We start from the raw sequence: 12,647 nt of genomic DNA on the forward strand, positions 1-12,647 counted from the left end.
GATGGGTTTGCCAAGCTCGCTGCATGCCACACGCTTGCCAATTTTGAAGAAGCTGCTCATGGTATTGCATACACCCAGCAAGAGCATGTGCTGCCGGTACTTTCTGAAACAACTCTGGACATACTTTCTCCACAATGGTATTGATTGAGCTGAATCACTCTCACCGGATATACTGTGTGGTATGTACTGCATGCATGTACATTATGGTGCCTAGTATTTGAATGAAGAGTGCCAGGGTTGGTTTTAGTATTGCAAAGAGATGTGAAGAATTCTGCATACTCTGCTGTCATGTGTCTTGTCTTAAGCCAGTGTGTTGGGGCCCCTTTTCCAAGTATCGGTCGTATCACATGCCATTTGCTATTGTCGTCGATATTTACTGTCTGTTTCAAGGCCTGGTCTGTTGACACACAAATGAAATTGTAATTAGCTGATCTGCGAACAACAAACCCACCCAGCCTTTATTTTGCCTGGTGAGCCTTTAAAGTAGTCTATCAACAATGTGCTTGTAAGGTATTCGAGAATAGTTTTGCATCTTCTCTTGTCTTTCCCAGGCAAAAAAAATGTGAAGGAGTCTGCATACTCTGCTGGCATTCCTTTCCTGGAGTAATTCTCTGCAGACTACTGTAGTAGGACCTGTTCCCAACTCTAGTATATGACAGTGCTACTCTCATAAACTACAGTTCTAACTGTTGCATTTTTCCCTGGGTTGGAATGCAGTTGTTGTCTCTTTCAGTCATGTTTTTCACTTTATGCTTAAACCTGGTGTTGGTTTCAAGGTTAACGTGGCTGGCTTAAGATCGTAGGGTCTTGAGTTTGACCCCTGTTTGTCCGTTGAATTAACGGCATGTGGAGTTGACTCAGGCTGTCATCCTTCTGAGGTTGGCAAAATGAATACCAGTGTATGTGCTGGTAACAGGCATTGCATCAGCAGCACAGCCATGCCCCCAGAAATGATGCAACCAGCAGCCACAGGCTGCACACGAAACCACCAATTTATACTTTATATTTCAGGCCTGGTCCTGTTGACTTGTGACTTTTCTTCTGTTTGTAATCCACACAATGCATGCTACCTTCCTTTTCTGCCATCACTATGCTGCAAAGCACAACACTTTACTTGTAATACGAGCCGCAACATTAACACATTGAAAAGTATCTGCAACCAACAACCAAGTAGCCCACCTTTGATCTGCTGTTCACGTTGTCTCATCTCAAAATCAGCATCTTGCCTACTATGTTGTCGATAACTGTCCAGTTGGCTTGCCAGCTCTGCAAGTCGCTGTGAGAATGCTTCCATGTGCTCTATGACTGTTGAGAGGGACCTGAACAACCCACATGACAATCACCGGTTACATCGTCTCTCAGACAATCACCTTTTGATCAGTTACCTTTCTGCTTTTCAAAAACTTTTAAACCATCTCTCAGTACGTTTGATGATATATTCATAAATACAAAATGTTTATGTAAAAACACATTATGAATAGTTTCATTCAAAATTGTGAAAAAAAAATATCTCATCATGCAGTACTGTGAATCAAACAACAAAAAATGGCAAAGCTTGAGCAATGCTACCTTCCTGGTGTGACCAGAGAAAGGTGAGGTTTTAGTTTTGGTTTGCACTGGCTTACCTTGTTTGGGCTGTGGCACTCGTAACAGCATCAACCTCTTGGTCTTTCAGCCTGCGCAACCGCTGCATTTGCTCTTCATAGTCCTTCTGCATCTCGGAGACAGCTTTTCTGCACACAATTGCAGATCGCTATTCAGATTCTGCACACAAAAATTTGACCTTGCCTGAACACATTTTGTGGTAATTCATGTGTTGTGCCATTGGTACCAAGGCTCGACATGTCATGTCTTTTGTGTGTTCAGTTCTGCTCGCCAGGTACATTAACTTGCCATTACTAGCGCAAAATGTATTATTCAAATCGTCTTTTAACCATAATTTTTAGCATTTAGACGACCCACATGACAATCCCAAAAAATGACGACCCACATGACAATCTCTTCCCCAAAACATACAACATGAGTTGCAATTTCAAAATGGTTCACCAAAACCGTTCTGTTCCTGAATGTAAATTTGAATCATGGAAATACTGTATAGGATATATGAGAAATATCTGTGGATGAGAAGTGTCGAGTTCCCACCTTTTTCTGTTTGTACAAGCGAACGGCAGCAATAGATATAACAAGCATACATACACACACGGATGGACACGCTTCTCCTTTTACCAACAGATGCAAAAAAAAGTAGGACAATTTCTCTTTTGGCCCCAGAATCAAACAGAAAATATATATATATATATATATATATATATATATATATATATATATATATATATATATATATATTTACAACGACCCTAACAGCCCATACAGCTCCAACTCCTACACCCCACCCCCTCCTCTCAAACATGATTTAGAAGAAATTACTATATATCATCATTTTAAACTTACATAGTGCATCCGCAAGGCTAAGAAGATATGACCTTCCCATTGGTGTTAAGAAGCACCTGTGGATGCAAATTTCTCCAAAATTAGCGTAGTGGGTTTAAGGGTAATAAAAAGATATAATGTTGCCAATTAAATGTGATTGATAATTAATTTTCAAAAAAGTAAATGTTTTTAGCATATAGCAAAATGTATTATGATAACCCTTTAATGGGAAATGTATTCGAATACAACATGATCGCTACATCTATGTGCTCAAACATGCATCTATTTTGAATATATGTATATTTGCATTTTTAAAACCTTATATCTCGTCACTGTATTGGAAGGTTACCAGTCTGTCAAGTGAAACACCCCTCTTCCCCAAAACAGATTGTCCTTCCAAATAATCTTTAATCTTTATTCAGTAGGACAGATTCATCCATTATTATATTTAGCTTATCGAGGAATTCTTAAATATAAATAATTATATATTGCCGTCTTAAAGTCTGGCTGGAAGCAGGAGTCAAGCTTAAATGGAATGTGTGTGAAGGTAACGTCCAGATGTCTTTTTGAACTCTTAGCTAACTTCAGATCGTAAATGTTCCCCAGCCATTTGAATTCAAGCTGACATCTGAATGGCCGCTTCAATAAGGCTCTATGAGTGAACCCTTCCTTGAACCCCAAAACTTCAGCCTTGGCGCCATTCTGTCTTGAGGATGACCAGACATTCTCAGGATCTCACCCCCCCCTTACCCTTGCATATTATATAAGAAATCAAAAAGTCCATGTATGGCAGAATCAGAGGATATATGCATGTTGCTTGCTTGTGTTATTGAATCTCCTCTGGTTCTCCATTTGTACATGTTTTGAATGGTTCAAATGTACAAGAGGAATTGAGTATTTTTCGACACACCCAAACCAGATAAGTGTCTCCCTCTGGGAAATCTGCCTGATAATGATGTTGATAATGATGGCATGATCTTTCCAATTGCAGACGTCCATTAAATAAATCACCAAGCCTGTCATGTTCCAACAAGGTAATCCCACAAGGTTCAAAGTCCATTCACTGACACAGATGAAGGCCCTGTCACACCTTGATGATTTAGCCAGCGTATGGCAACATATCAAAATGTATCTAAAACACTGGCGTACGCTGAACTATTGTTGTTTTTTTTCAGTTTTGGGCGTATAATAACGTGTTGGACGTATGAATAACATATTAGTAACGTAAACAGAACATTTCGATAACTTATACCAACGAATGCTTAGTGTGTTGTCGGCGTTCACAACTTTTGCCCAACGTTAGTCTAACTTATGCATAGCGCGGCAGCGTATTGCCGACGATCACGTGGCGTAGCCTATTAAAAGGCTGCCGCTCGACGATTCAAATCATAAACGCACTAGAAATCGAAGTGTCAACATCACCGTCATGCCAAAGACAACTTCGAAGAATGCTGCAAAGAAGTCTCCTGGCCGTGGACGCGGACACAAGGAGGATCCATCATCACCCACACCCTCCCCATCACGCTCACCTACTACTACTGACATGGACCTACAACTACTACTTTCTGCTACTACTACTACCTGCTACTACTACTACTGACATGCTCACCGACTACTACTACTACTACTGACATGGACATCGACTCAACATGGAGTCTGGAACACTGATGGGTTCCTCCTGTGAAGCCCATTTTTATATACCAATTCCCCTAAACGCTGCCAATACGCCATTATACGGTAACTGTAAGTTAGAAACACGTTCAGTAAGTTCTGTGGTCGTCCGGAAGACGTCAAATACGTCTACATACGTCAATATGCGTTGGAGATACGTTACACATAGGTTCAAAGCACGTTACTCATAGGTTAGAAATAAGTTTCGGGTACGCTAGACATTACCTCGACGTATTTCGACTTATGAGTAACTTACAAGTAACGTGTGTCGATGTGTGTGAACGATCGCATAACGTGCCTACAACTTATGGCCAGCGTATGCGGAACGTGTGAGTCATACGCCGAGCAAGTCGAGAAATTTTGAGCATGCCCAAAATTTGTCCACGAGCTCGGCGTACTACGACGTATGCCAGTGTGCTTCAGCGTGCTCTTAACGTATACAAAACTTACCCATAAAGTATTCGACGTGTGCCAGCGTATTCACCAAATTTTTTATACGTCGGCATACGCTGGCTAAAACGTCAAGGTGTGACAAGGCCTTGATCGGGGAGATTGGGGAGAACACACCCATCCACATGCTTTGCACAGGCCCACATGATCGTGAGTTTTTGCAGTACAGGCTGCAAGATATCAACTTTTTTGGTGAGTTAATCAGAAAGTTTCCGAAATCTTTTGATGTGTAAATGCGCACCACTTTCTCTCAGGTACTTTCGGCTTCTATCAGTGGTCAAGTTCCCACCTTTTTATATCAGTACAAGCAAGTGGTGGCAATAGATATAACATGTAGCTGTGTCCAAGAAGCTGACTCCAATGATAATTGAGGAAACACCTGTCAACGAGCGTATTATGAAACAAAGGATTCGTCACTCCTTGGGTGTCATTTCCCCTGGTCTCTGCATATGCCCTGACTGAGGTGAGTGATCTCACCATGAGGGACGCATTCTATGTCACACTCGAGTCTATGATACTCTTCCGCAGGCCCCAGGCGAGGTACTCTTCCAGTCTTGGGGGATTTCAATGCATCAACTGGAACTGATAGAGATGGTGATGAAACATGTGTTGGTCCCCATGGGTCTGGACCTGTGAACCAGAATAGCACCAAGTTCCTTGACTTTGCAAGAAGTCATGGAATTTGGGTGGCTGGTTCATGGTTTCAGTGCCCACAGGCTCATCGCTGGACTTGGTATTCCAACGCTGGTGGTGTGCCAAAGGAGAATGACCATGTGCTCATTAATGGTCGCTGTAGGATGATGGGGAACTGCAGCGTCTACCGGAGTGCTCAGTTTCTCAATACTGACCACAAGCTTGTGGAAGCAACTCTGAAGTTGCAGCTTAAATCCGGGAGAATGGTACCATCTCAGCCCAGGCTGGATGTTGGCAAGCTCAAGGATGAGAGGGTAGCTGAGGAGTTTGCGAACAGGCTGAGTGGGGATTTGGAGGGTCTGGGTGCTTTGGGGAGTCCTGAAGAGTTGTGGAGTGCCTTTAAGACCACCATCCTTGATGTTGCCGGTGGATGTCTTGGAACTCACTGAAGAGCGAAGAAGAATTTTGTCTCTTAAGGGACACTGGATACCATTGACCAGAGTCTCAGGGCCAGGGTTAATGGCAGAGCTGAGCTGTTCAGGGAGTTGAGGTGTAAAACTATACATGCATTAGGGGTGGACAAGGAGGCCTATGTGCGAGGAATCTGTGAGGGGTGCAGCATCACCTGTAGTCAAATGATTCTCGTCCTGCTTACAGGGGAATTCGCACATTGCATTGATCCAGGCCCATCCTTTGGTGTGCTGCAGTGAGAGCGGAGGGTGGTGGGCTCTTGACAGAGGAGTCCGAAGTGAAGGCCCGCTGGGTCGGTTACTTTGAGAGGCTGTACCAGGCTGATCCACCTGCTGTCGAGTTGGATGTCAGTGGTGTTACAATCCTGATTGCTGACCCTCCAATCAACTGTGGTCCACCTTCGTTTGTGGAAACACAGGCTGTGGTGAACGGTTGAAATGGGGTAAAACTCCAGGGATCTGTGACATCCATGTTGAACTTCTCAAGGTTGGTGGAAATGCTGCACTCGTGTCGTTGCATGCAGTTCTGTGCCATGCCTGAAACACAGGCATCATCCCAACTGACTGGAAGAGGGGCCTTGTTGTCCCTCTCTGGAAAGGGAAGGGTGATCGCCAAGACTGCAACAACTACCGAGGGGTGACACTGCTCTCAGTTCCGGGCAAGTTCTTTGCTCGCATAATTCTTGATAGTGTTCGCCACCATCTGCTTGAGCACCAGCGTCCAGAGCAGTCAGGCTTTACACCAAAAGAGGTCAACATTGACTGTATCCTTGCTCTTCGGGTCCTCACCGAACGCAGACGAGAGTTTCGGCAGGGGCTGCTTGCAGCCTATGTTGATCTCTGGAAAGCATTTGATTGAGTGAATATGGATGCCCTCTGGAGGATTCTTGGTCTTCATGGGGTGCCACCAAAACTGATCGATCTGATGTCTGAACTCTACTCTGGTATTGAGAGTGCTGTGAGATGTGGTGGTACCATCTCTGACTTATTTCCAGTTGTTAATAGAGCTCCTCAGGGGTGTGTCCTGCTCCCCCTTCCCCCCCCCCATATTTCAACACTTATATGGACTGGATTCTCTGGAGGATGTCGGAGAGATCAAGCTGTGGTGGATCGTTTGGGAATGTCAAGATCTCTGACCTTGATTTCACCGATGATGCAGTCAGCTTTGTAAAGACTCTGGTTATCATTTTGGGGGCCCACAAGGTGCCGAATGAGGAGTCGGAGCCTCTGGGATTACATGTTTCCTTGGTCATAATGAAGATCCAGGCTCTCAATTACATCTTGGATGATGCTATCTTGTCAGTACCTGTTTGTGGTGAGGATGCTGAGGTCACGGGAGAGATTCACTTACCTGAGCAGTGATATTCATATCTCTGCTGGCTGTGAGCCAGAGGTCAATAGCCGTCTGGGTTGGGCCGAGGGAGACATGGATTCACTGGATCATGGGGTGTGGTGCTGTCGGTCCCTGTGCAGGATGACGAAAGTCCAAGTCTTCAGGTCCTTGGTGCTTCCAATCTTGCTCTACAGATGTGAGACTTAGACTTTGACCAGGGATCTGAGATGGAGACTTGATGCCTTTGGTACCAGGTCTCTTCGGAGAATCCTTGGCCGTCGCTGGTCGGACTTTGTGTCCAACGAGCGGTTGCTGAGAGAGACTCAAATGAGAATTGTTACCTGCATAGTCAATGAGCGTCAGCTGCGGCTGTATGGACATGTGGCTCATTTTCCTGATGCTGATCCTGCTCACCAGATTCTCTCAGTACAACTACATGGCTCGTGGCTGCAGCAGGTTGTTTGGCATCTCAAGGAGATGGGCATGAGCGTCAAGGAGATTGTCACATGTTGAAGGTAACAATTAACTTATTTGGATTAAGATACGATTAACTCATTGGATTAAGGACACTGGAATGGCTTTCCAGAGTGTATGGTTTCAAAAATCCAACTGAAGGAAACAGAGTCGGAGATTGGATTCCTGTAAGATTCTGTAAACCAACAGTAGTATGTCCCTATGAGATTATTGATAAAATTCAGTTAGCTCATCAGTGATGTTAAGGTAAAAAGTAACCTACCTCCCCTGTCAAGTCTGGCCGTCTCGTCTCGTCTCGTTTGTTTGTATTGCTAATTCACACCTTGTGGTTGTTTCTTAATTTCTTTGAGTTGGGCACCGATATTCTCTCTATAAAAAGACAGCATTGCCAAAATACATAAATAAAAAAAACTATCTCCATAAGCTTGTAGTTTCACTTCTTGCGTCATCATTCCACTTATACCATCAAAATAATAACGTTTGCATCTTCAAGGTGACTATGAAAATAACATTACGTTTACCACCTGCATTGTAGTGACATGATGATACCTCACTTCCCCTTTGCGAGGGTAAAGCAAAAACGATGCCTGGAGTCTTGCATGAAGACCACTCAGTGGTCTAAGTGTTCGAAAAGATCCTTTTGGAGTGCTATCTTAGTTGTAGATGCCTTCATTTATTAATATTGATCTTCCCAACTACAGCCAGTTTTGTGAAGCTGTTTGTGAAGCTGGGATGAAACAGAAATGAAACTCGAAGGATGCTCAGTAGAGAAGGGCACCTCCGCCACGCAATGCCTGTTCCACGAGAACACATCAGGCCCATTACATTTTTCAAATATCATGCTATACAGTACGATATCATTTTTGGCCCGATCTCTCAATGGTGAAGAATCACTTTAAAATTTTAATAATTCTCGTTATCAAGATCCCAATTCGGATCTTCATCAAAATCGAATAAATTCGTCCTTGTCACACATCCAACCTGTCCACAAAATTTCATCTGGATCCATCGATAATTTTTTAAGATATCCTGCACACAAACAAACAGACAAACAAACAGACAGAAAGGGGAGAGACATAAACTTGTTCACCTTCGGTGGCAGAGGAAAAATGGGACCACACGTCCTGAAGCTCACCTGGATCAGCAGCAACAGTCACTCAAACCCCAGAAAAACACCCTTAGACCATAATTTTTTAATGCCGTGAAAAAACTTTGGTACATCACGCTTGATGAAGGTTATGGGAAAGTTTCATTGAAATTATTTGCGTAGTTTCGGAGAAGACAGGAAATACCTATTTTGGGGTCAAAACCGCCCCCAGTCGATCCCCTTAAATGAGCGCAATTTTTGACACGGTCGATACACTTTGGTACATCACAGGTGATGAAGGTTGTGGTCAGGTTTCATCAGAATCACATGGATAGTTTCGGAGAAGAGAGCAAATCCCTATTTTGGGGGTTAGGGGGGGGGTCAAATACCCACCCGTGGACTCCCTTAATGAGCGCAGCTTTTGATGTGGTCAATACACTTTGGTACATTACGGGTTTTGAAGCTTGTGGTCAAGTTTCATCGAAATTGTGTGTGTAGTTTAAGAGAAGAGAGAAAATACATATTGTTACGGCTGTGGAAATTCGCAGAACACCATAAAGGTTCCTTAGTTCAGTTAGATCGATAAGTCTGTGTTCAGTTAGATTTCCCCACCGTTGTTTAATGGAAATTATTCGTGTTCACCGGGCTGCGACCCTTTGAGATAGTATTTTTCTTTCTCTATCGTTATTTTGGACCGATAGAGCACGCTACCACCCCTTCCGCGTCGAAAACCGTCCAAGAGCATCAAACACAGGTGCCAAGGAAAGAACTGCGATGACGCGCGGGTTTTACCGCCTTTTTTCTCCGAGGCTGTGTGACGAGAAGGGCGAGGTGGCTCGCTCACGATTGGTGGATACGAGGAGTGAGGCGGTCGGAGTTGAGAAACGCCCCTTTTCGAGAAGCTTCTCGAAGGAAGGTGGAGCTGAGAACGGGGCGGAGCAACGGGTGGAGCCCCATGCTATAAAGGGCGGACCACACGCGAGGCTCAGCCCCTCTTCTTGGTTCATGCCCGCCCCTATCTCACAGTGGTGCAGTTCTTCATCTTCTTCCTCGCTTGGTTCCTGCGTTCGTGGTCCTGTGAGTGGCCTGTTGGTGGGAGACACAGACGGAAGGCGCAGCAGTGCCGGCTGTGTGGTGGACCTGCGCGTCCGGACGAGGAGCGCCGGAGAGAGCTTGCCAGCCACGTGGGAGGCCCGGAACCAGGCGTGACCGCGCTAACGGTCGTGGGAGCGGGACGTCGCGACTCGCCGACCACCGAGGGGGGAAGGTAACCTGCCACGGTCTCGCGGGACCCGTTCGGTCCTCCAGGTCCCGCGTTATAAAGGTCCGCGAACCCTGTCTGCCACCCTCGTCTTTGGGGGTGGCCATTTCTTGCTTTTGAACGAATGTTGGTGGCACCGTGTCCAGTGAAGTAGACCTGCCTAAGTGACTGTGCATGTACATTATTGCTCGTAGTCGTTGGTATTGCTTTTGTTTCTTGCTTGTAGATTGCATGACTGCCTTGCTTGTGATGTGTGTAAATAATAAATGTCCTTGCTTGTGAAATGTATCCCGTTCGTTGCGTCCTCTATTCCCCATTGAAAATGCCATCTTGCATCGCGGAATAATTAGTTGGGTTTTAAACACCCGGTAAGGAGAATCGGATCCGGCGAGGTCGGCGATAATACCCGCTCGGTTATCGTTTCGAACGGAACGGACCGCTTAAGCGGTTCGTGTCCCAAGCCGACCTGCGTCGAGGTACTGCCCCTCGGTAGGTTGCCCGCGCGAGTACTTAGGTATATCGACATCCGGCGAGTGACCCTATTACGCGCGGGTAGAATGCGGACTGGGCTGTGGTGAGGTTAAACCCCCACCCGTGACTGGTTTCTGGCGATAGTTCCAGGAGGGTCACGACTGAATTGTCCGTCCGGTGGACGACGCGGTCGCTATTAGTGGAAAGCGGCTGATCGCACGCCGGCGGGTGCGAATTCGTAACAATATTTTGGGGGGTCAACCCCCTCTCCCGCTATAATCCCTCTAATTAGGGAAGATTTTGATGCTGTTGATAAACCTTGGTACATTACTGGTCATGAAGGTTGTGGTCAACTTTCATCGAACTTGTGCGTGTTTTGGAGAAGAGAGCAAAAAAAAAATTTGGGGGGGGGGTCAAAAAAACCCAGAGACACCCTTAATGAGCACAGATTTTGATGTGGTCAATAAACCTTTGTTAGGCATCAGATATGAAACTTGTGGCCAAATTTCATCAAAATTGTGTTTCGTTCGAGCAATTATGACTGAAGTGTTTACGGATTGACTGACTGACTCACCTACGGACACTGCTCGATCACATAAGCTCACCTGACTAAAGTCCAGGTGAGCTCACAAAATTCGAAAAGGAGGGTGAAGAGAAGAAGTGGGGGAGGGACACAATAAACTAAAAATAAAGAGGTGTACTTGGGGAGGGTTCATGAGTATCGATATCAAGAAAAGTTCATCAGTATCGAAGAGGGATGACTTGAGGAGTTAGGGAAATGGAGAACAGCAATCTGGAAAGCCCGAAGGGAAGAATAACATTCAACAGACTGAGGAAGTTGGTTCCACAGGTGGGAAAAATAGGTACAAATGAGTGGAAGTGAGCAACGGGCAAGCATTTTGGGAGTTTCACCAGAATTTGGTTTCTGGCAGACCGCATGAGTCCTACAGAAACCGGGAGGGGGTGGGGTGGGTGCGGGGAAGGGTGCAGAGCATTGAAAAGGAAGGGGGTGCAAGGAGGTGGCAGAGGAGCGAGAAGAGCACTGATCTGTCTATGATATGAGAGTAACAGGCAAAGAGATTCCGCTTCATCATGGGATATTGAAATTATTTTGCGAGGCTTGGTTTCCAAGGCAAGAAGATAAGCAAGGTGTGAGGCAGAGGTGTCAGCCGAAAGAGGAGAGTGGTACTCCTTAGAGCTGTGGATTAAGGCTTTGTAAGCTGATGAAAGTGCAGATTTTCCAAGGACACACTTTGGAATGTAGAGGATGTCCAGTCTGTGTCTTACTCTGGAGGCCAACTTGGATACGTGTTTTGCTCAAGAAAGATAAAGGCTCCACAGATGGGAAAGCGAAGTAAAGAAGAGCAGTGATGTGCAGTCAGCCTGGATTTTGGAATTTTAATGAGGGGTTACTGGAAAAACTGGAAAAACATCTGCAGTTGCTTTGGGGATCAAAAACAGAAAGCAGAGGGAGCTTGACCAGATCGGCAGTAAAAAAAAGCCGGCAGTACACCGACCAGCCTCGCATTGAAAGTCAAACAAAAAGAGCATACTTAACAGCCATATCCAGTCCAAGATTGGTGGCAAAACAAACGCAACATCACTTTTGCCTTTCAGCCAACTGAAGATAACGGATGAGGGCCTCTGCAAAACTATATGGGAAATTCAATGAGGTTGCAATTGCTGCATAATGACATGCTTTATTTTTCCATATAAATATAAACAATAACAAAAAAAATTAACAACGATCAGTTTGAGCAATTTCACTTTTTCGAATTTGAGATTTGTTTTACTTTCAAAATGCAAATTGCAACTAGAAAGCATCTTAAAATGCAAAGCCCATCCGCGTCTGCTTTGTACTCAAACTAAACTTGACCAAAACGACAGTTAAAAAAAAATTGTACGTTTTATTAATTTGTGTTCTCCACAATCTCACAACAAAGGTTTGTTGAAGATTTGATAACAAAGTATCAGTTGGTAAAAATGTAACGGCCTGGACGTACACACTGAATCTCAATGGTAAACAAGGATTTTGATTCAAACATTTGCGGCTGATCTACTTCACCGATGACGTCATCCTTACAATCCTTTACTCCCCATTAGGAGTAGAATGATATGTGCCAAGGTTAAATTTTTTTCCGATCAGCAGTTTCAGAGATTATATGCTTTAACTTTTTACATTTAATCCACAATGGCTGCCATACCACATGACCTATGACGTCACAATTATCATTAAAATATTCTCCATGGCTCCGACCCTGGAAATTTTGTGTCAATCAGACAAGTGATTGCTGAGATAAACAAAATGTTAAAAAAATAAGAGCGAAAAAGGACAAAAAAGGGTCAAACTATAATCCAGCGATCTCT

The 12,647-nt window shown here is 44.6% G+C and overlaps 1 protein-coding gene across 8 annotated transcripts in view; it reads right to left on the minus strand.

Moving 5' to 3' along the window:
- Positions 1-12,647, minus strand: part of FBF1 (Fas binding factor 1) — a 215,869-nt gene that overhangs the window by 54,254 nt on the left and 148,968 nt on the right. For all 8 annotated transcript variants that reach the window (XR_015058923.1, XM_085883880.1, XM_085883877.1 and 5 more), the window contains 2 exons: positions 1,626-1,733; positions 1,180-1,319 (listed from right to left, as the gene is read on the minus strand). Coding sequence is in view for 7 of the 8 variants with exons in the window: in XM_085883880.1 (XP_085740006.1) it covers positions 1,180-1,319; positions 1,626-1,733 (248 nt within the window). In the remaining variant the exon portion in view is untranslated. The remainder of the gene's footprint in view (positions 1-1,179; positions 1,320-1,625; positions 1,734-12,647) is intronic.

Source organism: Eptatretus burgeri, chromosome 6 (assembly GCF_056783735.1).
Source record: "Eptatretus burgeri isolate ZD-2024b chromosome 6, Ebu_testis_v1, whole genome shotgun sequence".
Lineage (NCBI taxonomy): Eukaryota > Metazoa > Chordata > Myxini > Myxiniformes > Myxinidae > Eptatretus > Eptatretus burgeri.